Raw genomic sequence first — 27,262 nt, 5'->3', positions numbered from 1 at the left:
AAATTACGGGAAAATATGAAACTACCAAGTAATGTCATTTATATTCACATACTTAGTATACCATGTTCATATGACAATTTATCATATTCGTTAATTAAGTTAATTAAACACACACTCTGACTTCTTTTTATACTTATAACCACAGCCGATGGGGGACTTGTACGCCCTTTTAAACTATCAAAACGGTAAGTAAATCTATATATGAAATGGTTGTTTTGTGTGACAGTTCCCCGATGGCCGTTCTACATCTACCCGGGTGATACTCGCTATATATATGATACCGGATATGTTCCGACAAATGGTATTGCATTTTCAGCTGAATCGTCTGAAATGGGGTTATGTTATTTTCGCCTTGCATTGGAAGGGGTCAGATTTGACTTTCTAGAACGGGGTATTATAAATACAATGCTACACTATCGTTTCAGATAAGAGTGAATGTTTAGTACCATTAAAACGTTTAAACCCGCTGCAACTGTTTGGGCCTGTTTTAAGTCAGGAATCTGATGTTCAGTAGTTGTTGTTTGTTGATGTGGTTCATAAGTGTTTCTCGTTTCTCGGTTTTTATATTAATAATTTAATTGCTGAAAGCAATTTTTTAATCAATTGAACCAGACATAATTATAGACACAGAAACATGGCTAAATGCCAACATAAGGTGGCTCGGCCCTTTAACAGTGCGCATATTTTAACGCATGTTTCTTACGACGACTGCCTTGGGAACGGTCGCTTTTAGGGGTCTTCTCGAAAATAGCTTTGACGACCTTGGAACGCGGGCGTGTATGAAAGCACCCTTGACGATGTAAACAAATGTCGAAATGATACAAAACGTTCTTCAAAACAGGAAATATGTTCGATCAGAAATTCAGAGTGCTTTCTTCATTTTTCGCATAAAAGTTAAAAAGGACAGAAATATACATGAATATAACATTAAAAAAAAAAAAAAGAATATATAAATACTGACAAAGTCACATACGACGTCGACGGTATTTGGTGCCGCTTCGCAAAGCCCAAAACGCATTCTCATCTTACACGGTCGCCTCTTGGGTCCGTTCGTACCGTATTTTAAATTCACTTAAATACTGGTTGAATTAAATGATGTCTTGGAGATTTATTATACGACCGCAAAAATTTTAATTTTTTGGTCGTATATTGCTATCACGTTGGCGTCGTCGTCCTGCGTCGTCGTCGTCGTCGTCGTCCGAATACTTTTAGTTTTCGCACTCTAACTTTAGTAAAAGTTAATAGAAATCAATGAAATTTTAACATAAGGTTTATGACCACAAAAGGAAGGTTGGGATTGATTTTGGGAGTTTTGGTCCCAACATTTTAGGAATTAGGGACCAAAAAGGGCCCAAATAAGCATTTTCTTGGTTTTCGCACTATAACTTTAGTTTAAGTGAATAGAAATCTATGAAATTTTGACACAAGGTTTATGACCACAAAAGGACGGTTGGGATTGATTTTGGGAGTTTTGGTTCCAACAGTTTAGGAATTAAGGGCCAAAAAAGGGCCCAAATAAGCATTATTCTTGGTTTTCGCACAATAACTTTAGTATAAGTAAATAGAAATCAATGAAACACAAGGTTTATGACCACAAAAGGAAGGTTGGGATTGATTTTGGGAGTTGAGGTCACAACAGTTTATGAATTAGGGGCCAAAAAGGGGCCCAAATAAGCATTATTTTTGGTTTTTGCACCATAACTTTAGTATAAGTAAATAGAAATCTATGAAATTTAAACACAAGGTTTATGACCATAAAAGGAAGGTTGGGTTTGATTTTGGGAGTTTTGGTCCCAACAGTTTAGGAATAAGGGGTCCAAAGGGTCCAAAATTGAACTTTGTGTGATTTCATCAAAAATTGAATAATTGGGGTTCTTTGATATGCCGAATCTAACTATGTATGTAGATTCTTAATTTTTGGTCCAGTTTTCAAATTGGTCTACATTAAGGTCCAAAGGGTCCAAAATTAAACTAAGTTTGATTTTAACAAAAATTAAATTCTTGGACTTATTTGATATGCTTTATCTAAACATGTACTTTGTTTTTTGATTATGGGCCCAGTTTTCAAGTTGGTCCAAATCAGGATTCCATATCAAGTATTGTGCAATAGCATTTTTCAATTGCACAGTATTGCACAATAGCAAGAAATATCTAATTGCACAATATTGTGCAATAGCAATTAATTTTCAATTGGAGTTATCTTTCTTTGTATAGAATAGTAGTTGATAATATATGTTGGAAATTTGCCAGACATGACTATGATGTCATTTTCTATTTTTATTTGCCAATAACTTTATGTAAATAACTTCATTGGAAACTTGCCAATATAAAATGTTGCTGATGAAGCTTTTTTTCCTTATCTTATCTAAAATGTTTTTAGATAATGTATGTTGGACATTTGCCAGACATGACTATGATGTCATTTTCTATTTTTATTTGCCAATAACTTTATGTAAATAACTTCATTGGAAATTTGCCAATATAAAATGTTGCTGATGAAGTTTTTTTTATTGTTTTATACAATAAACAATGTATATTCACTTTTACTACCAACCAATCTGTACCATTCAGTGATAACAAGCACTTTATTTTACATTTTAATATTTTATGATGTATTTAAAAGAGTAGTTATTGTTGCAAACTCCATTAGAAATTTGAATTGATATCAGTTTTGGAAAAAGGGAAACGGGGATGTTAAAAAGGGGGGGGGGTAAATTTTTCTCATTTCAGATTTCTTAAATAAATAGAAAATTTCTTCAAACATTTTTTTGAGAGGATTAATATTCAACAGCATAGTGAATTGCTCAAAGGCAAAACAAGTTCATTAGACCACATTCATTCTGTGTCAGAAACCTATGCTGTGTCAACTATTTAATTTTAGATTTAAATAAGTTTGAAGAAGAAATCTTTAATTGATTTGTAAAATCTTGACATTTTTTTTGTGTAAAAAAAACCATGTAATGTCAAAAATTTGATATCAATCCAAATTCAGAGCTGTATCACGCTTGAATGTTTTGTCCATACTTGCCCCAACTGTTCAGGGTTCGACCTCTGCGGTCGTATAAAGCTGCGCCCTGCGGAGCACCTGGTTTTTGAAAATGTTTTGCCAAGGACGTAATTAACTGTAAACAAATGATAGCGATGTAAACAACTTCATGTCATCGTACAGCTTTCAAAATCAGGTAAACTTGCATAGGCGGATACGGGGGGGGGGGGGGGGGTCGGGGAGGGGGGTGGCGGCCCCTCTTTCGTGGGAAAAATTTGATTATATAGGGAATCATTGAAGCATGACTAGAGCGCCCCCTCCTTTTAGGAAAAGGTCTGGATCCGCCACTGGCTTGTGACCCGTATCAGAGACATATATGTGTATATATGTCTCTGCCCGTATAGTATGCTTTGAAAGCATCGGGCGGGTTTATTTTCAAGCTATAATCCGTTTGGCGTTTTATAACAGTTTGTTTCTGTCATAAATCTATTTAAAACTTGAAATATCTTTATTTCCAAGTATTTTTTGGAGTTTATTCCCGAGTATGCGACATATTTTTCCACAGCAAAATTTTGATAATTATAGAATATTTTTTATTTTCCCAAAAAACAATTTGAACATGCCAATTTTCTAACAGACTTAATACTTGACAGGCACACCTAACATTTTAATTTAAAGATTTGTTTACCTGCACGAAAATCATTTGAATTTTTTTCTCGTATCACAATTCCATGATTTCCGGAACACTAGACTAAGTCCTATAATCTAAGACCTCGGGGCCAATGTTTTCTATTTTTATGATACTTTTCTTCTATTACTTATTTTGCTGAATTGTTATTTTGTTGATTTGCAATTTTCTGTTGTATCTATCAATATGTCAACCGAGTTCATATTAAAAAAAAAAATATCAGCATTAAAACTAAAATAATTGAATCAGAGCACTGAGTGTTATTAAAATAGACTAATGGATCCAGCAACTTATTTCACTAAAATGATTATTTGTTTTCCTGCAGTCTAAAATAAACACATAAATAAGATACCAGCTATAACGATCTATAACATTAAACATGGAACAGAAATTGAGCCGGTGCAAGGTTTCAGCCGCAGTGATTTTCAACAATAGCGAGTATTTTGAGACAACCCCCAAGTTTGTATTTTTCGTTATACTGATAACATTTGGCTGCCTAATATATCGAAATCTATGTTTTCTTATGTAATAACTCTACCTTCATCGTTGTATATTCGCCACAATGTCTGTTATGCATGTACATGGTCGTATTCATCAATATAGTATGCAGCTCGGCAATGGCGACCTTGAAATTCCTATAAGCATTTTCTGTTTTCTATTTAACTTAATTGTACCACTTGAGTAACCAGATCATTTAAAGGGCTTTCACTAATTTTTTCCATCTGTACTGCTTGTTTCACTGCTATCATTACTCTTCTATGCGAGTCTTTGGGGAAATTCCTCTGGTCCGATAATGGCGCCAAATTAGAGGGAAACAACTCGCGCCAGACAAAATTACCGTATTTCACCAAAATAATCAAAATTTCGCTTTTTGATAAAAAAAAAACAGTAATACGATAACCACATTTATATTCAGTGATCGTTCATTGATATAATTACAAACATTATTTTATTTAAGCCATCATTAAAGAATTCACAATTAAGTAATTAATGGAGTCCATTGAAATCAGACCTTATGGGGTAGAGGGGTTAAACAAAAGCTCGTAACTTTTTTAAAAGCCTGGTGACCCCCATTTTATTTTACCTTAAAATGTTCGAAAAGTTCATAGCTTTGACATATCTGTTTTTAAAAAAAATCTACCGGGGAAATTTTACGAAAAATCGATTAAACCAATATTTTTTGCCTTAAACTGAAATTAGAAAATGCAAAATTTAGACATTAATCTGAAAATAAAAGGATTTTTAAGTCAAAAACAACCAAGGCAAAGGTTTACATTTCAAATTCTAATGTTTTTTCACATAAAAATCATACTGACTTGGTTTTAAAAGTCTTTGAATTTGATGTAACCGTTATTGTTGAAAGGGTGGGCATGTTTGGAAATAGGGTCAAAATCGCACATTTCGCTTCAATTTGAGGGGAAAACGAGCCTGGTGACCCCCTTTTTGCTTTGCATTTTTGGATTCAGCATAAAAAGATCTACAAAATATGTGAAAATAAAAAAAATCTACCGGGGGTCCTTATTGGGGTGAGCCACCTTAAGATGTCCTCTTTATGACGATTTTAGAAACCATTTATATTATGTTGCTGAAACTTTTAATGATAATTTTAATACTTTAGATGATAATCAAAAGTTAGTGTTTTTATTCTCAGATGTAAATATGATAGGTGTGTGTGCCAAAACCTGTCATTTAATTTTAAAAAGACGTAGAAATTTTATATATTGTAAATAGTATTTTATTTCATATTGTGTATTATATCTATGCATTTTAATAGTCTCTTATAATTCTGTATAGAATAGCTCTCATTTTATCTAGTGTTATTTTACAATGTATAAAGATTGATTGTACTTGTTGAGAGATGAGACTTTAATAAAACATTGAATTGAATTGAATTGAATTGAATTGTATAAGTGGATTTTAGATGCATGATCAAGTTCAATTTTAAACAACTTAAACCGAAACCTGACGAGTAAAATATATATACGGAAAAAGCCGAATTACACTAAATAATGGATTGTCTTCAAACTTATACAACAACATTCAAAAAGAATCAAAGACATACATGTTGAGTATTTGTGGCAGGCAATTAAGACGTCCATACAAACCATCATAGAAAAGACAGTTTTACCAAAAACGGCTTAAGGAAGACACACCCATCGATGGAAAATACAACTACTTAGTATAAGACGCAAAAATAAAACAGAAATAAAAAGCTTGCAAGAAGGCAAAATAACCTTTAAGCGTCTGGCGTATATACAAGTTTTAGTCCTGGTATCTATGATGAGTTTATTTAATTAAAGGATACATGAATAATAGACTACAACAAGACGTACAATGGGAAATCAGGCAAACAATAAGAAGTACATGGAGGCAGTCAGTTCCGATTATAACGTATAAAGATAACGCAAAGTAATTCTGGACAATTATCAAGAACAAAGGCAAAGAGTTGCACCATTAATAAATAAAATGATATTTCTCCAAAGTGGCAAACAAAGTTTACATTCTGAATGATCAATCATGGTTCAGTAATTATTTGCTTAAAAAACCTGTTAGCGCTATAAAACCAGGTTTAATCCACCATTTTCTACATTTGAAAATGCCTGTACTTACATTTTTTCCCCCTAAATAAGGCCGTTAGTTTTCTCGTTTGAATTGTTTTACATTGTCTTATCGGGGCCTTTTATAGCTGACTATGCGGTATGGGCTTTGCTCATTGTTGAAGGCCGTACGGTGACCTATAGTTGTTAATGTCTGTGTCATTTTGGTCTTTTGTGGATACTAATAGTTGTCTCATTGGCAATCATACCAGATCTTTTTTTTTTATATTAGTCAGGAATATGACAGTTCTTGTCCATTCGTTTTTGATGCGTTTTGTTATTTGATTTTGTCATGTGATTATGGACTTTCCGAATTGATTTTCCTCTAAGTTCAGTATTTTTGTGATCTTACTTTTTAAATAACTTCCCAAATAAAAGGAGAAGTCCATATTCCACCATGAAGGATATTAAAAATAGCACCAATGGAGAGCACAAATTGTTAAACAATCTTAAACCACACAAAGGCACTGGTCCGGATTCAATACAATCTTTAGACTGAAAGAAACAGCAGACCGACTAACTTCTATTATATAAGACCTTTATTAAACACAAATGCATTGGACACAAGCGACTTCCAACATTGGAGAGATTCACACGTTGTTCCACTTTTCAAAAAAGACGATAGGTAATTAGTATCTAACTACAGATCAGTATATCTTAAATCCATCACATGCAAGGTCTTGTAACATATGGTACACAGTAACATGATAGACCACTTCGACAGAAATAAACTTACTAATGTACAACATGATTTCCGTTAAAGACAACCTTGCGAATCCCAACTTATCGTAACCATCCAAAGAAAATGCCAATCAGATATCATCCTACTTGTTTTTGCGATAGCGTTTGACATCGCTCCACATCATCGCCTACTATACTGGTTGGAATATGACGGCGACAATCCAAAAACTAACAGATTGAATCGCTCCTTCTTTCATAACAGATATCAGAGCGTCATACTAGTTAGAGGGAGCTGTCTCCACGTGAGTGCCACGACAATCTAAATGCCCTAATGCACAGTTCATGAACCATTAGTTTTCCTGTCAAACATCAATGACATGAAAGAAAAAAATACATCAGAGACCAGAAAAAAATCATAGGAATAACTATCAGTAACCACCTATCCTGGGATAAACACACATCGACAATACAGTTGACAAAGGAAATAGAACACTAGGTTTTATCCGCAGAAATCTAAAAAGCCGCATAAAACCAGTGAAGGCGGTTGCATATGTATCCATGGTTGGACCTGCGATGGAATGTGCATGCACAGTGTGGGATACATTAAATCAAAATAAGATCAAGTCAATAGAACAAGTAAAGAAAGAGCAGCAAGATTTGTGAATAGCAACTACACAGACGGGACACCTGGCAGTGTCACACATATGACCAAAACGTTGATAATAGAAAGGCTTAAAGAACAAAAGAACGGGGAAAAACCAGCAGTTTATACATATACTAATCAAGATACCATCAGGATTTTTTATAGACATAGTACGTCAACAATATGTTTGATCTCCTCAATTAAGCCATTTGCAACTAGATTTTTAGTTTGATTTTAAATTTGTGTTTTCTCATTGGCAAAGACCATACGGAGACATATAAATACTGGTATTCACAATATTTGAACTCTGTTGGACAGTTATCTCATTGGAAATTATAATCGTTTCCTCGTTCATATGAACCATAATATAATATTAACACCCTCGTTTGAAACATGAAATTGAGGTCATGGGCAAAAACGGAAAGACAGCCGACCATAAAAACATTGCATATGTATACCAATTATAGTTTACATATTGATTATAGTACCTGAAAACCTTGATTCCATGAACCCTGAAAATGAGATCGATATATGCACCCTACCAGACACACTTGTACCTCAATCATTCCATACACCAAACTTAATTGATATCTTGTTTATAGCATCTATTTACCGACTTGATCACAAAAAATTAACCTTTATCACTTATCTATGAGACGAGGTCGAGGTCAGGTAATGTATATTTTACAGCGGACTTGATTGAGTGTGAAGCTAAAGGTAATATCTTTAATTAGCTTGCTTGGTAGCTGAACCGTAGTCATTGTTAGGTCAGGTAAACTACCCTCCTTTCGGAGTAGCCTAGTCCAACAGACAGAAAGGTGGGTTATCTGCTGGAATAGTCTACTCTTAAAGGAGGGTAGTTTACCTGGCCTAACAATGGCTTCACGATTCAACTAACAAGCAAGCTAACCAAAGATATTACCTTTGGCTTCACACTCAATGATATCGCTGTAATGATATGTACACCTTGCAAGGATTACCTATATACCAATATAGAGAGAGACCTTACAACTCATAATAAGTGAGAATTCCACTTGACCAAAAAAATACAATGAAACATAGAAATGACAGGGAGACAAAATAAACTACCTCTGCTCTCTGTTTTTTATAAGTGTAATAATTCAGTTCAAATTAGATACACACAAGAATATATGCCCAGACAGACATTATTTTATGGTCTTAGCTGAATCATTAAATATGTTGAAATAAGTATACAGCAATTGATTATACCATTGCTGATGTTGTTACCCCCTGTCAGGAACTCCTATTGAACTGATATCTCCATAAACTTCCTAGTCAACTTAAAACAAACATTATAAAGTCATTGCCTGTAAACATGGTAAATGTGGGGTTTCATAAAATTATAAGAAAGGAGATACCGATGTGAATTTACCTGTATGCTAATTCCATTATCAATCAAAAATGGTCTGTTTGTTTGTTTTTCTTTCTTCTTTTTTATTTTTCTTGTTTTGTTTGATGGTGAGAGGGAATAAAATCATTCAAGTTTTACTTGACTTTTAAACAAGTTGTATCAAATTTTCATGAATTCAAATTGTGCTTCATTTTTTTCTGAAGAAATAAGCATGTGTCATTTAAATCATTTAATCATTTATTGGTTTTCAACAACATTAACTATGTCATAAAGTAAAACAAAAGAATTGAATTTCAATTTTCAACAATGTAGCTGTGAAACATAACATTGATATTAAAGCTACTTAACATGATACATATTAAAATGAGATTGAAATGCAGAAGTGGATATTGTCAGAGATGTTAGCAGTTTTTTGGGTTTTTGGTTGGAAAGAAATACAGATAATATTCTTTACCAGTGCAAAACATAAACAAAGAATGTGAAAGTTTTAACCATAAGTTTAGACTAAATAATGTTTTGTAACTGATAAAAATTTGCAGAATTCGTAAGTTCGAAAAAGGTTTGACCAAAATGAATATCAAATGTACCCTACTACTATAAATTCCTTTCTGCATATGTATTTTTCAGTAATCTTATGACTAATACATGTATAACAAATAGAATTTTTTTTTAAATGAAAGAGAAAAAATAGATTTTTTTATTTTTACAAGATCTAAATTAAAACAAAAAACATGATAATACTGAATAATAATGAACAAACAAATTTCACAACTAGTCAGCTACAGTTCTATTATTTTCATAATTTATCAAAATATGAACTCATAAATATTAATATGTTTTAAAACTGTTGCAAAGCTGCCATTTACAATGTACATGTATTTAATGAATAATCACAAAAAGTATTAGCTTCAATATTTATTCATCTTGGGACTTTGAAATATATTTACAAGAAATGACATGAATAAAAAATATGAAATATATGATTTGCAGCTAAAACAAGATCTTACAACATAATTTTAAAAGGTTAATAATGTATTTCTTAAGTTCATAAGTCACTAAATTTATTTTTAGTAATTATTGGATTTTGTTTACTTGCATTTCAAATCTTTAAATGTAACTAAGTTCTTGTCCGTCTTACTGATTTTTAAAATCTATGTCAGAATTGAAACATTCAATCATAATTGTAAATATTATTCATGTGCAAATATTTGTGGAAAATTCATTTAACATACGCCATAAATCTACATAATGTATGAAATATAATATCCCATTTGTCACAAGATGAGTAGTCTCCCATTTGTGACAGAGTTGTCAAGTTTTGGAGGGTTTTTTAAGTACTTATATGGTTCCTTTAAAGTTCAAATAATTCCCCAGACTTTTTGAAGTTGGAATATGTTGGATATGTCAAGACTAATGTATGTATGTCTATAAATCTGACAGAAATTAAATCTTACGTAATTAAACTTTAGTTTGGAATGTACCAAACATCATGAATATAGGAGAGTATAATGATAAATCCATTAATTAACTTTAGAAAAAATGCTATAAAAACTATAAAACTGCTGTATGTCTGTATATGACAATGAACTGCATAAAATATTATGACAATGTTTCAAAAAAACAAACCAGAATGGAAGATAACTCTAGCCAAAATTGCTAAATGAGAAGTGGAACTTCTAAGGGAGATAATCAAAAGGAGAAAAACAATTTGTTGACTAACACTTAATTGTCAGTACAATAGAATGACAGTATATTGTAAAAAATAAAGTCATAGGGGACAAATCACTGGCAAATACATAAAAAAAAAAATGTAGTTAATATCAAAATAGGAAGATGAATGCTTGTTACATACTAACATTTAATTTAGCAACCCAACTACATGTACCCAGGAATGACCCACTACCATTTTTTTAGAAATAATTCTACTGAAGTGTTTTATTTTTTTTTAATTTATGACATGATGTATGAAAATTCAAAACCCAGCTATAATGTTGCAACAGGAATCACTTTAAAAATATTTTTATATAGAAATTGGACCCTTAACAGAAAGTAAATTGAAATGACTGCATAAAATGAACAAGGTTTTTTCAATAGTCTAATGTTATTTACATGTGATTTAAACAAAAAGTCAATGAATGTTCTTTTCAAATGAAATTAAGTTATTTATTGTAATAGGACACTTGAAGTTCTCTGCCATTATACCAATATCCGTTGAGACTATAAATAGCACTCTCAGCCTCTTCGTATGTACCCATCGTGACAAATCCATATCCTTTACACTGACCCTTTTGACTATCATAGATGACATTCACTTTCATAACATTACCATATGGACTGAACAGCTGATAAAGTAATCTTTCATTGGCATCATTACCAATGTTGTATACATACAGTACACAACCTCCAGGAACTTGAGGAACATGACCTTGATTTCCCATCATTCCACCACCATAGCCTTGATTACTGTAATTCTGCTGATAGGGTGCCGGTCTTCCACCACCCATTGGATTGTACCTTTGGCCAGCATAACGATTGCTAGCCATGTTGTTTCTGATGGGACCCCCAGCTACATTACGACCTGCTGGTGGCAATAACATATTTTGAACAGGAGCCCTAACTTTCTTAGCATTATCATCAGCCTTCTTGATTGTGAGTGCAGTTGTTCCACCCTCTGGAATCTGTCCATTCATGCTTTCCATGGCATCATCAGCATGGGATTTCTGATCAAAAAGAACAAATCCAACACCTTTGGATAAATTTGTGTTATGATCTATAAGTAAACGAGCTTGGACAATGTTTCCAAATTTAAGAAAACCATTTTTTAAGTCCTCATTACTCCAGTGCTTTGGAATGTTGGTGATATATAAGTTTGCTCCTTTAATGCTATCTCCACTTGGCCTTGAATATGCTACTTTAAGGGTTTTATTTTGTAGTTTCAGACCATTGAGTGCTTGTATGGCTTTCCCAGCATCTGCAGGATTCATATATTCAATAAAACCAAAGCCATAGCTATAATTTGTAGCCTTGTCTCGGACAATTTTTGAATTGGATATTGGACCAATACTCAGGAACATGGAATGGAACTCCTCATCTGTGAGGGACTGTGGCAAGTAGTTGATAATTAGTTTGTGTTCCAGGCCTGGAACTGGATTTTCCATCTGTTGTGTCTGCATCATACTTTCTGTTGACCTCTTCAGAAACCATTGTTAAAAAAAAAGAAAAAAACACAGGCAAAAAAATTAAAAATTCACTGTAAAAATTAAGAAAACAAGAATTAGAATGTTACCTAATACCATATATATAATTATTCAACATGTAATTTATTTTTAATAATAATAGTTTCAAGTTCACATGGACAAGTAATGTGTGCCCATAAGGCCAAATAAAAATATATGTGTGGTTCCAGTAACCCGACCGACCCTAGTTAAAACCCCCCGACCCTAGAACTTTTTTTTCATTTCTTAAAAATAAATTTTCAAACGATCAAATTTTAAGGATTGTGAATTAAAATAATTAAATTCATAGATTTCTGTCATCTGAATTTCCATCACAAGTATCTGTTATGGCTAAAATGCAAGAATTCATAACAGAATGCAACAAAATTAACTAAAAACGTATCATGGCTGTTTATTTTACAACCACACACATGTAAAAATGTCGGACTTCCGGTTGGGACGTGTATAATAAGGGAAACAATTTCGGTAAACACACGATTCTTTTCTGGATTTTGACATTAAAAAAAAAAAAAAAAAAAAAAAAATAAAAAATGTCGACCTACTGACCCTATTTTTTAAAAGTATGTAACTGGAACCACACATATATTTTTATTTGGCCTAATCATTGACAATGTATTCCTTCAATGCATGTGGACATCATATTCATACATGTACATGAGAAACAAAAAATAGCATGATCATCTACATTTTTAAATACACAAATGTACATCCATAGTGATCTGTATTTAGTGTACATTGGACCATTGCTGTATTAATTTTAGTCTGAAATGGTCATTTTGATCCCAACATTTACTTTAGCAAAACAAAGTCTTGACCTATCTGTTTACATTAGATGTATTTTATATTTTGATATATTTTTCCAGATATAAATGTATATGAATATTCTTGAGGCCCTAATTTGTAGTCAAGGATGTTCAACTTGCCATTGGAGGAAAACATATCTGTTAATCCAGTATTAATGTTCAGTCTTTTTGCCAGCAAACAATATAGAAAAGTAAGAAAACAGTACTGTTTGAATAACCTTTCTTGAATACATGTACTTCACACATTTAGTCTTAGACATGTTAGATGTATGATTTTTTTAATTAGTTGTACAAGCTGTCATGAGTAACTGTGAGTACTCTCAGATCTTTACTTGGTGTCTTTCTGTTGATGGGATATAGAAGTACCTTGTCACATCCACTCTATGTTTTTTTATATGTATTTCTCTTTGAATCCATCAGATTAACTAAGCCTTTTCAACTTTTAAAGTTCGTCATTCTGACTGCTGTATGTACTTTGCTCATTGTTGAAGGCCGTACACAGTGACATATACTATAGCTGTTAATATCTGTGACAATTTGTCTCTTGTGGAGAGTTGTCTCATTGGCAATTATACCATATCTATGATACGAGCCTTTGGCTTGTGATTGTCTTTCTTGAACTTAAATACCGCATAAGGGGAAATAACTCCAAAATTAACAGTAATTTTAAATCTACTATATCTTTCTTATTATAGTCATTTTTTCCATTTTTAAATAAACGCAATAAAATAGTGACATGAACAAATTGTTCAGTAACGGATAAACTTCTACTAGGACGTGAACCAAACAACCCGGTCAACCGGTGCAAGAAAACACAGTCACAACGCATTAAATTCTATAAATAAGCAAGATGGTGATTCATGGACGATATGTATAGAAAAGAAGACACATGAATATAATTGTTATAAAATAACGTTAGGAAAGTTTCCGTTTGAAAGGAATGAGTTGTTTATTTACCTAATATTGCCTTTTATCCGAATTTTGCAGGATGGTCGAGCAGAAACCTAACCTGGAAGAATGATTAAAAGAAAGATTTCGGTTTACATACACTCTGCTTACTTCGCCACCCATGGATAGAAGACAACTCGTCCCACTGGAGATCTCTCCACACCAACTCACCCAACTGTAAAAAAAAAAAAAAAAAAATCCCCACTCCGCGGCCACTCTGGTTCAACGGTCCATAGAATAAAAAAAATCTAATAAATGAGTATTACTGAATTTTAAAACATGTTTAAGGGGGCTCGCGGGAATAAATCGATTTTTTTTTTAAATATAAGATTTCGCTATTTTTTTCTAAAAATGAACTTTATCATATACTTAATGGAAAAAGAAAAAAAAATGGGGTCACCGTTCATTGAAACTCACAATCTGCATTCGAGAAAAAGCGTGCATTTTTGTTAATGTACTTTTTTCTGTTAGTGAACTATACATAGGTGAAATATAGGTATTACCATAGATGGGTATTACATCTATGGTATTACCGAAATTTAAAAAAAATACTGAAATTACAGAAATTGCCTAAATTTTACAATTGTTTAGAAATAAGTACAGCTCATTTGAAAATGATAACAAAAAATATAGGTCATCGATGAGTTAAAAAAGATAGTTCAATGTTAAAGGCAAAAAAAAAAATGCATTTTTGCACCAAAGAGAGACAATTTGGAGCTGTTTCAATGATATAAATATTTTGAAAGTCATCTGGGGCCAAAATGAATCGATTTTTTTGGTTGATTTTTGTACCACATCATAAAGTAACAATTGAAAGTGTGATAATTAAAATAAATAATGAAAAATAAATGTTTTAAAATTTTTCAGAATTTTTTGTACACTCGAGCCTCCTTTAAAGATGTTTCTTACATAGTCTTACATAGTCTGTTGGTTTATTGTAACTGAGCGCTGTATCACTCCACTAATCTCAGATGTTCGGTTATTTGCTACCGTGTTTCGGTTCCGGTTCATGCGTCAGATTTTTCTCTGTATTTATATTTCATTTCACTATTTATCCAAAATTTGTCTAGTCGGTTCTCAAATAAAATTGAGAATGGAAATGGGGAATGTGCCAAAGAGACAACAACCCGACCATAGAAAAAAACAACAACAGCAGAAGGTCACCAACAGGTCTTCAATGTATCGAGAAATTCCCGCACCCGGAGGCGTCCTTCAGCTGGCCCCTAAACAAATATATACTAGTTCAGTGATAATGAACGCCATACTAATTTCCAAATGTCTGAATAGTAAGTTGCTTGTTAAGCTGTTCCATATTAGTGCGTTGAAGAAGTTTCATCTAATATATGTGTTGCATCTTTAAATAGCCAGTTTCTTGTTGGAGAAGTAGTGTTGTATGTTAACAAGTCTGGGAACGCTTCGTCGTATATTCCAGATGTTAATTTGTAAGGTTCTATCATGTCTCTTCTCATGCGTCTGTATTTAAGTGTTGGTAATCAGGGGCGTAGCTAGAAGAAAACGATGTGCAAGCAAATACCGCCGAGCGGAGCGAGGCGAAAAAAATTTTGGGACCCTTTAATGCAGAATTATTTTTTTTTTCGGTTTTCGGTCATAGGAAGGTTTAAAGAGGAGCTACATGTAGGTAGGACTTATAAACAATTTATGAACGTAAAACTAATAATACTTGAATCTTCTGAATAGAGTATAAATCATGGTTAACTAAATACATAAACAACACATTTTTGAATTACAGAATTTACTCAACATTGACCAAAATCTGCTCTTCGGGTCTAAGCAGAAACGAACTTGCTCCAAGACTTTAGACTACAGACGTAATACACTGGTAGATCTGCATGGTAGCACTCGCGAGATGTTATAAAGCAGCGTACGTGTTCTCTGTCGAGAGGCCTCCCGATTGAAATTGTCAAAGTACATGCCAGGTCATTTTGTATGTCTCAGACAATGTTGAGAATTATTCGTTGGTTATATTTCTTACAACACGAGGAAGCAGATACGACACAAAGAAGCCATTTTCTGATAATACCAGACACTCTCGAATTCCATTATCATATGGTCTACGTGTGTGAACGCAAAATATAATGCTGTTTTGGCGTGTTTTCAGGGTGATTGGCTCTGTTAGTCTGTCGAAAACATCGCCTCGGCATATTTTCAATAATATCAAAGGGTTTCGATAAATCTAATGTCGATTGGTACATCGCATCGCAAACAGATAAGCCGTACCCTGTAAAATGTGCTCCAAAACTACGCCGTCTTAAGAAGGCTGAGTATAATAAGTTCTAATCTGGTGAAAGATACAAGTTACTGTCCGATTTTTACATGATCTCCAATAAAACGTTTAATTTGAAATGCCGTTATTTATTGACATCATCAATTAAAAAAGTGACAACATATGTGTTTCCTTTAACCACAATTAATTTATAAATTTTTATTTTGGCATTATTTTTTTTTTTTGCTTGCCGAATCGATGTGCACGCAACTGCGTGTTGGCGTATAGGGAGCTACGCGCCTGGTAATATAAGCTTTTTCACGCGTTCTTCATACTCTAACATGTCTAAATCTTTCAATTTTGGTATCATTTTCGTTGCTAGCCTTTGGACATTTTCAATTGCTGTTATATCGTTAACTTTGAATGGACTCAATATACTTCTTAAATTAACATATAATTGCAGATACATGATTTATCAGTTTTATGTCATCTACGTATATGTGTTGGAGAATACCTTTATTCTTGCAAGATTAACCATTTGCAAAATAATTAAAAAGACACATGTGGTATTCTCATAACAATTTAAAGATTCCAATTTAACAGCAATTTGTTTTTATAGAAACATGAGAAACCAACGGAATGGATACTTTTGTCTTTGAATTTAAAATAATTAAACACTAACGGATGAACATGGTTCAAAACTATAATAAAAAGAAACAGTTTAATTCATAAGTGGGAAGAGTTGGTAGGCCGTATTATTCTTATCATGCTTATGGGAGACATGGAGTGGGTTCCAATATACCATACACAACGGAAAGTAATTGCAAGACACTGGCATATATAGTAGGATGCCCAATCAACAAATTTGATCGATTTGCCTTAACGGAATAACACACGGTTATATGTTATATCATTGGGAAGAGGAGAACAATCCTCATTGAAATAGCGTTGTCGTCGTTGTCTGCCGTAGTCACGTGTTTTTTTTTAATCAGGGTCAAAGGTCAAAGCCAAAATTCAAGAAAAATGCATAGTAACATTTAGATAGCTTGTGTCTCCTACATATATGCGTTTGGAGCAAAATAAAAACAACTAATTTATAGAAAAAAAAATCTTTTGTATCTACACTGAGGACTTATTTTTTATTTGGATCGCCAAAAATGACTTTAAATTGACTCTTTTGCATATAGGGTGCAAATTTGAAATTTTCAAACAACTGTTCAATAACATTGACCTTGACCTATTTCAATTTCTAAATTTGAAATTTTTCTATTCAATTCGTTAAAAGATGTTTTTAAGATCTGAACTTCAATCATTTGTCGAAGAAAAATACGTGTTTTTCGCGTTTTTTTGATAATAAGGTGTTCGTCAATTTCTAGGTAAATATTGAAATTTCTGTTATTGGGTGTGAAAAAGTATATATAAAAAATTTGTTTCGAAATTAACGTCGAACTTGGTTGAATAAAACGCTCTGTGTATCGCTTTGACTTACAGAAGTAAAAATTACAGCAAACAGAGAAAAAGGGGGAGAGTAAAGTTATGAAAACAAACCGTCTATTAGAAACAGGTTAAACATCCCATCCTACATAATACAGATGATTAAATGAGCAACAATTGGCTATAATGTTTACAAGTATTCAAAAAATATAATAAGGGAGATAGTCATATACAGCACCGATTTTTTAACAAACAATTGCAAACAAAAAAGGACTGAGAAACCAAAGGAACATTAAAAACTTATAAAATGAAGACTGGCAAGCAGACAACAGCATGGCAAAAACAAAGACAAGAAAGAACAAATGCAAATAGAAAATTAAAAACCAATTCTTCAGAGAACAATTGAAGGTCTTTCCACCTCGATAATAAGAAAGAAATTAAAAAAACGTTGTTAGAAAATGTCACTCCGTGTTGACGTAATGTGGTAAATCAAACTGATATGAAAAAATCAAGATTAATTTCTCTTATGGTTGGGGCCTGTTATCTAACTCCCACGTGAATAGATATTTTTCGTATCACACCGTACGGAGTGTGATATGAAAAAGTGATATCAAAATTACGTTAATTTGATGATCCCTAGACGATTTTGGTAAATTTTACTTTAAAAAATTATAAATATCTGTCATAAGTAAACAAGTACGCGTTGCAAAGAAAAATAGGCCACGCACATACAACTTTTTGCCATAAGAGAAATAGGTTTAACAACTTGTGAGAATTAGATATCGCTTGATATCAACTCTCGTTATTTAATTTCAATAATAATAAACTCGCCATAGGCTCGTTTATTATTATTGAAATTAAATAACTCGAGTTGATATCAATCGATATCTAATTCTCACTCGTTATGAAACCTATAAATAGCTTTATGCAGAAGACTTAATTGTTTTAATTTTTGGCAAAGGTCAAAATCTAGAACGTCAAATTTACCTTTGACCTTGACCTCAATTTTTGAGGTCAAGGGTCAGTGATCTCAAATCAAAAGACCCCAGGTCAATCACTTGTATGGTTGTGGAGAAATACTGATTTCAAATACATAAGGGGCGAAAACTCTTATAAGGGTTAACCAAATCTCTTCGACTTGATAGGTTGAAGTTGCGCCTTATTGTAAAGTTATTTGGCAAACACATGTAACAGTTTCTTTTGAATACTGACGATAACAAGCAAATTTCAAAATTTATAACATGACCTTGACCTCAATTTCCTTCAAATGGATCAAGGACTTCATATCAAAAGACTGTAGGCCTCTACGACTAATAACGTATGAATTTATCTAACATATCGCCTATCTTAAATTTTTAAAGTGAAATAACTCCCATTAGATGTCTTCCGATCACTTCAGTCAAAATAAACCAAATCATTCTTAAGAGTAGACGAACAATTTGTTGAAACTGTTTGTTAAAGTATTTTACGGTTTTAGAGATATATCGATAACAAGAAAAAGGGGACGTGGGGAGACAACTCCTATAAGAATAATGTTCGGTCACACAGGGTGAGTTTTAAAACCCCCATTACTGTACAACATCATTGGCCAAAAATCCATTCGATATGTTGTAAGACAAAAAAGCATCTCTGACGGCAGAAGAAAAAAAATAATCCGAGAAGAAAAACAAAAGGTCTTTCAACGAAAAGTGGAAAGACCCAATTATGATAGAGGCTAGTGATACCTACTACGTTCTATGGTCTCCTGTAGTGTAATCCCACCTACCACGCCAAGGTCAGAGAACATATGGCAGGTTTTTTTTATTATTATTTTTGCATATCTTTCCTAATTCCCACTTGATAGATTATTACTAAATTTCCAACGATTTTAAAAGTGTGTAGATGTTTTTTTTATTTTTTTAGAAAATATTATGGACTGCTTAATTTTCATTCGATTAATAAGAATGATTTATAAGGTACATACAGAAAAATGAAATCGTATACATGTCATCTTCGTCGTCATCAATGCTTCTAACTGCAACCAGACGTTTTGACATATATGTCATTTGCCTGACATGGGCATAAATCCGTACATGACAGATTTTGTTCGAAGCAAATGCAACCCTTTGAAAACACAGATTTCCCCCTTACAAGCACAAATTAAATCTTGCAGAAATTCAGATGACATTTGACCTTCGAGATAGACAGGAACAAGTCATTCTTTTTTCCTATTCGAACTGAAGAGGAGAATGTTAGGGTATTTTTGCTAAATGGGAAGACATAAAATTTACGTCAGGAGTGAAGCTCTTATTACATATTGTTAAAGTAGATTTACAAGGAGGAAGTTTAATAAGAGAGAAATTTGAAATGGTAGACAATTTTACGCTCAATTTGTTTAGGTCACAATGACCTTTTTTTAGTTTTGACTTGAGATCATTCAACCTAACAACAAGATCTCGAGCTGCATCTATAGGTTCATATAGATGTCACAATTACAAAGATTTGACAATCGGTGAAATCATTTGGGTTGTCCTTCAAGACTTAAAAAAAGTGCGCTTATAGTCCTCAAAAGGGCCGATTTCGTTATATCGCATCATGCAACAGCATGTGCGGCTGGCAGAATGTTACATAGAAGAACCCTGACATATAAAAACACTTATCCCATTGTATTTCATTCCTTCTTCGTTTCGGGCTTGATGTGCATAGTTTAACAGGACTGTGATTAATGTGTTCAATATTCCGGGTCTGAAACGTGACCGAAGGATTTAATTTGTATATTACAATTATAACAAAACTGTCTATTGAAAAAAAAAAAACAATTAAAGATATAAAAACCAACAAAAAATATTTCCAATTACATTAATTTGTACATTAATGATCATTAATTAGGCTGTTTTCTACGATTTTTCAACGAATAAATTTCCTTGGCCGTTTCCGACATTTTTTTTCAAGAAGAAAAATTCCGCAATTGTACATCAAATCAGAAATTATGTAAAAAACAAAAAGGTACTTAGTTCAATAGATATAAAAAAAAAAAAAAAAAAAAAAAGTCACCATAGTTTCATCATAAACTTCTGAAAGCCTCATTTTTTTTTTAAAGTTTAAGACTGCATTACACTAAAAATGTAAAATCTGAAATTTATATAAATCAAATGGGATCTTGTAACATCAAAAGTTGGTGAAAGTGTTTTTGAGGTATTGTCCAAAAACTGGAAAAATCCCCCTTTTTTAAATATGAAAATTCATAACTGAAAAATGTAAAATCTGAAATTTACAAAAATTGAAAGGTAGCTTAAGTCAACAGATATAAACAATTCACCAAAGTTTCATAAAAGTTGGTGAAAGTGTTTTTGAGGTATTGTCCGAAAACTGGGAAATCCCCCTTTTTTAAGCATAAAAATTCATAACACGGAAAACTTAAATCTGAAATTTATAAAAATCGAAAGGGAGCATACCTCAATAGATATAAACAATTCACCAAAGTTCCATTGAAGTTGATGAAAGCATTTATGAGTTATTTCCGAAAACTGGACAGTTCCCCCTTTTTTTTAAGGATAAAAATTCACAACATGGAAACGAAAAATTTGAAATTTATAAAAATCGAAATCGAAAGGGAGCTTACGTCAATAGATATAAACAATTCAACAAAGTTTTTTAGTAATTGTCCGAAGTGTTGACGACGGACGGACAGACGTACAACGGTATACCATAATTAGTCCCGTAACAGTTCACAAAAAATTGAATTGGTTAACTTTTGTAATACAAACACTAATATTAATAAAAGGATGTTTGTTGATACAGTCATCATGGTCATGTCAAGAATGTTTGAAAATTATATTGAAGAATGGAAAAGTATTGTTAATTCATCCTCTTCGAGACGGGAAATGGGCGTAACAAATTGAGAACATGTAATATTTTTAAGCAGGATTCTTTTGATGAAAACTACTGCAAACTGTTGATGCCTTTTTGTGAAAGAAGCGCCTTTGCAAAATTAAGTTGTGGGGAATTTGATGCGACTGTCATAAAAGTGAGAGGTTTTTTTATTAGCGCTATAAAACCAGGTTCAATTCACCATTTTCTACATTTGAAAATGCCTGTTAATTTAAATGGTAGATCTATTATGATTGTTTGTGTGTATTTGAAAAGGCTACAATACAGTTATACAATCCACTTGGGTTGGTCAGCATAACCGAGTAGTTTCAGAAAACTAGGCTTAGGAGAAGGTTATACATGTAGCTGGCTGACAATGGATTAAAAAGTGAGGGTCAACTCTATAAAGTGTTGAAACATAAAATTTTAATGTTCCTTTTAAATAATCATAGAAAACCGATATTGTCATCACGTAAAATTACCTCCAAAAATATTCTACAAATAGAAAAGCATGTGATGTATTAATCGTTATGCTCATTGAAGATAATTGACTAGTTTTGGCATGGAAATAATGAATGTAGAGTACTTTCATGGTTTGAGGGAATATACAAATACAATTACAAATAGATATATATTGAAATGGTTTACAGGAGAAAATTGTAACATTCATGATTTATACCAGCAGTTTTTTAATTTGATTGAAAATTAAATTACACATCGATGTAAATATAATGGAATTTGATGCAACTGTCATACAAGTGAGAGGTTAACCGCTATAAAACCAGGTTCAATCCACCAAGTTAGGAATATGACAGTTGTTGTCTATTCGTTTGATGTGTTTTATCCTTTGATTTTGCCATTTGATTAGAGACTTTCCGTTGGTATTTTCCTTGGAGTTCAGTATTTTTGTTATTTTACTTTTTCCTATTAGACTGGAAACTAGAAGGTATGAACATTTGCCGCTGGAAGTGCGATGTTGTTTTGGTTGGTTTTTTTTTTTACTGTTGAAGATGAATTATATCATGTTATTTTACATTGTCCTGTATATATTAATCTTCTACAAGTTCTTTTTACTGAGTCTCTAAAAATTGATGAACATTTTAATACTTTTACAGATTTTCAAACCAGATGCTCCGCAGGGCGCAGCTTTATACGACCGCAGAGGTTGAACCCTGAACGGTTGGGGCAATTATGGACACAACATTCAACCTGGATTCAGCTCAAAATTTGGATTGTGATTAAATAGTTGACACAGCATAGGTTTCTGACACAGAATGAATGTGTTCTAATGAACTTAAAATACTTTTTTTTCCTTTGAGCAATTCACTATGCTGTTGAATATTAATCCTCTCAAAAAAATGTTTGAAGAAATTTTCTTCTTATTTATGAAATCTGAAATGAGAAAAATTTACCCCCCCCCCCATTTTTTTTTTCACATCCCCCTTTCCCTTTTTCCAAAACTTATCTCAATTCTAATGGAGTTTGCAACAATAACTACTCATTTAAATACATCATAAAATATTAAAATGTAACAAAAGGTGCTTGTTATCACTGAATGGTAAAGATAGTTTTAATTTATCAGTTGGTAGTAAAAGTGAATATACATTGTATATTGTATAAAACAATGATTTAAGTTGATTCAACTACTATTCAGGACAAAGAAAGATAACTCCAATCAATTGAAAATTTCTTGCTATTGCACAATATTGTGCAATTAGATATTTCTTGCTATTGCGCAATACTGTGCAATTGACAATATTTGCTATTGCACAATACTGTGAAATTGAAGATTTCTTGCTATTGCGCAATACTGTGCAATTGAAAATTTCTTGCTATTGCACAATACTGTGCAATTGAAGATTTCTTGCTATTGCTGAATACTGTGCAATTGAAAATTTCTTGCTATTGCACAATACTTAATATAATAATTTTGGATCCTGATTTGAACCAACTTGAAAACTGGGCCCATAATCAAAAATCTAAGTACATGTTTAGATTCAGCATACCAAAAAAGCTCAAGAATTCAATTTTTGTTAAAATCAAACTTAGTTTAATTTTGGACCTTTGGACTTTAATGTAGACCAATTTGAAAACGGGACTAAAAATTAAGAATCTACATACACAGTAAGATTTGGCATATCAAAGAACCCCAATTATTCAATTTTTGATGAAATCAAACAAAGTTTAATTTGGACCCGATTTGGACCAACTTGAAAACTGGGCCAATAATCAAAAATCTAAGTACATTTTTAGATTCAGCATATCAAAGAACCCCAAGGATTCAATTTTTGTCACAATCAAACTAAGTTTAATTTTGGACCCTTTGGACCTTAATGTAGACCAATTTGAAAACGGGACCAAAAATTAAGAATCTACATACACATTTAGATTCGGCATATCAAAGAACCCCAATTATTCAATTTTTGATGAAATCAAACTAAGTTCAATTTTGGACCCTTTGGGCCCCTTATTCCTAAACTGTTGGGACCAAAACTCCCAAAATCAAACCCAACCTTCCTTTAGTGGTCATAAGCCTTGTGTTTAAATTTCATAGATTTCTATTTACTTAAACTAAAGTTATGGTGCGAATTCCAAGACTAATGCTTACTTGGGCCCCTTTTTGGCCCCTAATTCCTAAACTGTTCAGACCAAAACTCCCAAAATCAAACCCAACCTTCCTTTTGTGGTCATAAGCCTTGTGTTTAAATTTCATAGATTTCTATTTACTTTAACTAAAGTTATTGTGCGAAAACCAAGAATAATGCTTACTTGGGCCCCTTTTTGGCCCCTAATTCCTAAACTGTTCAGACCTCAACTCCCAAAATCAATACCAACCTTTCTTTTGTGGTCATAAACCTTGTGTTTAAATTTCATTGATTTCTATTTACTTAAACTAAAGTTATTGTGCGAAAACCAAGAATAATGCATATTTGGGCCCTTTTTTGGCCCCTAATTCCTAAACTGTTAAAACCAAAACTCCCAAAATCAATCCCAACCTTCCTTTTGTGGTCATAAACCTTGTGTCAAAATTTCATAGATTTCTATTTACTTAAACTTAAGTTATTGCGCGAAAACCAAGAAAATGCTTATTTGGGCCCTTTTTGGCCCCTAATTCCTAAAATGTTGGGATCAAAACTCCCAAAATCAATCCCAACCTTCCTTTTGTGTTCATAAACCTTTGTGTTAAAATTTCATAGATTTCTATTCACTTTTACTAAAGTTAGAGTGCGAAAACTAAAAGTATTCGGACGACGACGACGACGTAGACGACGACGACGACGCAGACGACGACGCCAACGTGATAGCAATATACGACGAAAAATTAAAATTTTTGCGGTCGTATAAAAATTGTATTTTTATTTTCGAATCATGATATTAGAAGATTATGTGCCAAAAACCTGCAATTTAATTCTGAAAAGACGCCGAGAAGTTTTATATTGTAAACCAGGTGCTCCGCAGGGCGCAGCTTTATACGACCGCAGAGGTCGAACCCTGAACAGTTGGGGCAAGTATGGACAAAACATGCAAGCGTGATACAACTCTGAATTTGGATTGTGATCAAATTTTTGACATTACATGGTTTTTTTTTACACAAAACAAATGTCAAGATTTTACAAATCAATTAAAGATTTCTTCTTCAAACTTTTTAAATCTAAAATTAAATAGTTGACACAGCATAGGTTTCTGACACAGAATGAATGTGGTCTAATGAACTTAAAAGTTGTTTTTTTTTGTCTTTGAGCAATTCACTATGCTGTTGAATATTAATCCTCTCAAAAAAATGTTTGAAGACATTTTCTTTTTATTTATGAAATCTGAAATGAGAAAAATTTAACCCCCCCCCCTTTTTTTCACATCCCCGTTTCCCTTTTCCAAAACTGATATCAATTCAAATTTCTAATGGAGTTTGCAACAATAACTACTCTTTTAAATACATCATAAAATATTAAAATGTAAAATAAAGTGCTAGTTATCACTGAATGGTAAAGATTGGTTGGTAGTAAAAGTGAATATACATTGTTTATTGTATAAAACAATAAAAAAAACTTCATCAGCAACATTTTATATTGGCAAATTTCCAATGAAGTTATTTACATAAAGTTATTGGCAAATAAAAATAGAAAATGACATCATAGTCATGTCTGGCAAATTTCCGACATATATTATCAACTTCTATTCTATACAAAGAAAGATAACTCCAATTGAAAATTTCTTGCTATTGCACAATATTGTGCAATTAGATATTTCTTGCTATTGTGCAATACTGTGCAATTGAAAATTTCTTGCTATTGCACAATACTTGATATGGAATCCTGATTTGGACCAACTTGAAAACTGGGCCCATAATCAAAAATCAAAGTACATATTTAGATAAAGCATATCAAATAAGCCAAAGAATTTAATTTTTGTTAAAATCAAACTTAGTTTAATTTTGGACCCTTTGGACCTTAATGTAGACCAATTTGAAAACTGGACCAAAAATTAAAAATCTACATACACAGTTAGATTTGGCATATCAAAGAACCCATTTATTCAATTTTTGATGAAATCAAACAAAGTTTAATTTTGGATCCCCATTTGGACCAACTTGAAAACTAGGCCAATAATTAAAAATCTAAGTACATTTTTAAATTCAGCATATCAAAGAACCCCAAGGATTCAATTTTTGTTAAAATCAAACTAAGTTTAATTTTGGACCCTTTGGACCTTAATGTAGACCAATTTGAAAACATGACCAAAAATTAAGAATCTACATACATAGTAAGATTCGGCATATCAAAGAACCCCAATTATTCAATTTTTGATGAAATCACACAAAGTTCAATTTTGGACCCTTTGGGGCCCTTATTCCTAAACTGTTAGGACCAAAACTCCCAAAATCAAACCCAACCTTCCTTTTATGGTCATAAACCTTGTGTTTAAATTTCATAGATTTCTATTTACTTATACTAAAGTTATTGTGCGAAAACCAAGAATAATGCTTATTTGGGCCCTTTTATGGCCCTTAATTCATAAACTGTTGTGACCTCAACTCCAAAAATCAATCCCAACCTTCCTTTTGTGGTCATAAACCTTGTGTTAAAATTTCATTGATTTCTATTTACTTATACTAAAGTTATTGTGCGAAAACCAAGAATAATGCTTATTTGGGCCCTTTTATGGCCCTTAATTCCTAAACTGTTTAAACCAAAACTCCCAAAATCAATCCCAACCTTCCTTTTGTGGTCATAAACCTTGTGTCAAAAATTCATAGATTTCTATTCACTTAAACTAAAGTTATAGTGCGAAAACCAAGAAAATGCTTATTTGGGCCCTTTTTGGCCCCCAATTCCTAAACTGTTGGAACCAAAACTCCCAAAATCAATCCCAACCTTCCTTTTGTGGTCATAAACCTTGTGTCAAAATTTCATAGATTTCTATTCACTTAAACTAAAGTTATAGTGCGAAAACAAAGAAAATGCTTATTTGGGCCCTTTTTGGCCCCTAATTCCTAAAATGTTGGGACCAAAACTCCCAAAATCAATCCCAACCTTCCTTTTGTGGTCATAAACCTTGTGTTAAAATTTCATTGATTTCTATTCACTTTTACTAAAGTTAGAGTGCGAAAACTAAAAGTATTCGGACGACGACGACGACGACGCAGACGACGACGCCAACGTGATAGCAATATACGACCAAAAAATTAAAATTTTTGCGGTCGTATAATAATAATTGAATAATTATGTTGTATAACTTTATCATTCGTTTTTAATATTTATTATGTTAACTAAAACATATAACTTGAATAAGCAAAAGTTTCA

The 27,262-nt window shown here is 32.5% G+C and overlaps 1 protein-coding gene across 1 annotated transcript in view; it reads right to left on the bottom strand.

Annotated features, from left to right (window-relative positions):
- Positions 1–9,183: 9,183 nt before the first annotated feature.
- LOC143062529 (uncharacterized) overlaps positions 9,184–27,262 on the bottom strand; it is a 29,368-nt gene continuing 11,289 nt past the window's right edge. Inside the window, exons 4-5 of the mRNA XM_076234195.1 lie at positions 21,944–21,956; positions 9,184–12,172 (exon numbers count right to left, since the gene is read on the bottom strand). Coding sequence (XP_076090310.1) covers positions 11,127–12,172; positions 21,944–21,956 — 1,059 coding nt within the window. The 3' untranslated portion in view covers positions 9,184–11,126. The remainder of the gene's footprint in view (positions 12,173–21,943; positions 21,957–27,262) is intronic.

Source organism: Mytilus galloprovincialis, chromosome 2 (assembly GCF_965363235.1).
Source record: "Mytilus galloprovincialis chromosome 2, xbMytGall1.hap1.1, whole genome shotgun sequence".
NCBI lineage: Eukaryota > Metazoa > Mollusca > Bivalvia > Mytilida > Mytilidae > Mytilus > Mytilus galloprovincialis.
The sequence above is the reverse complement of the archived record's forward strand: the minus strand, read 5'-3'. Positions and strand labels throughout refer to the sequence as shown.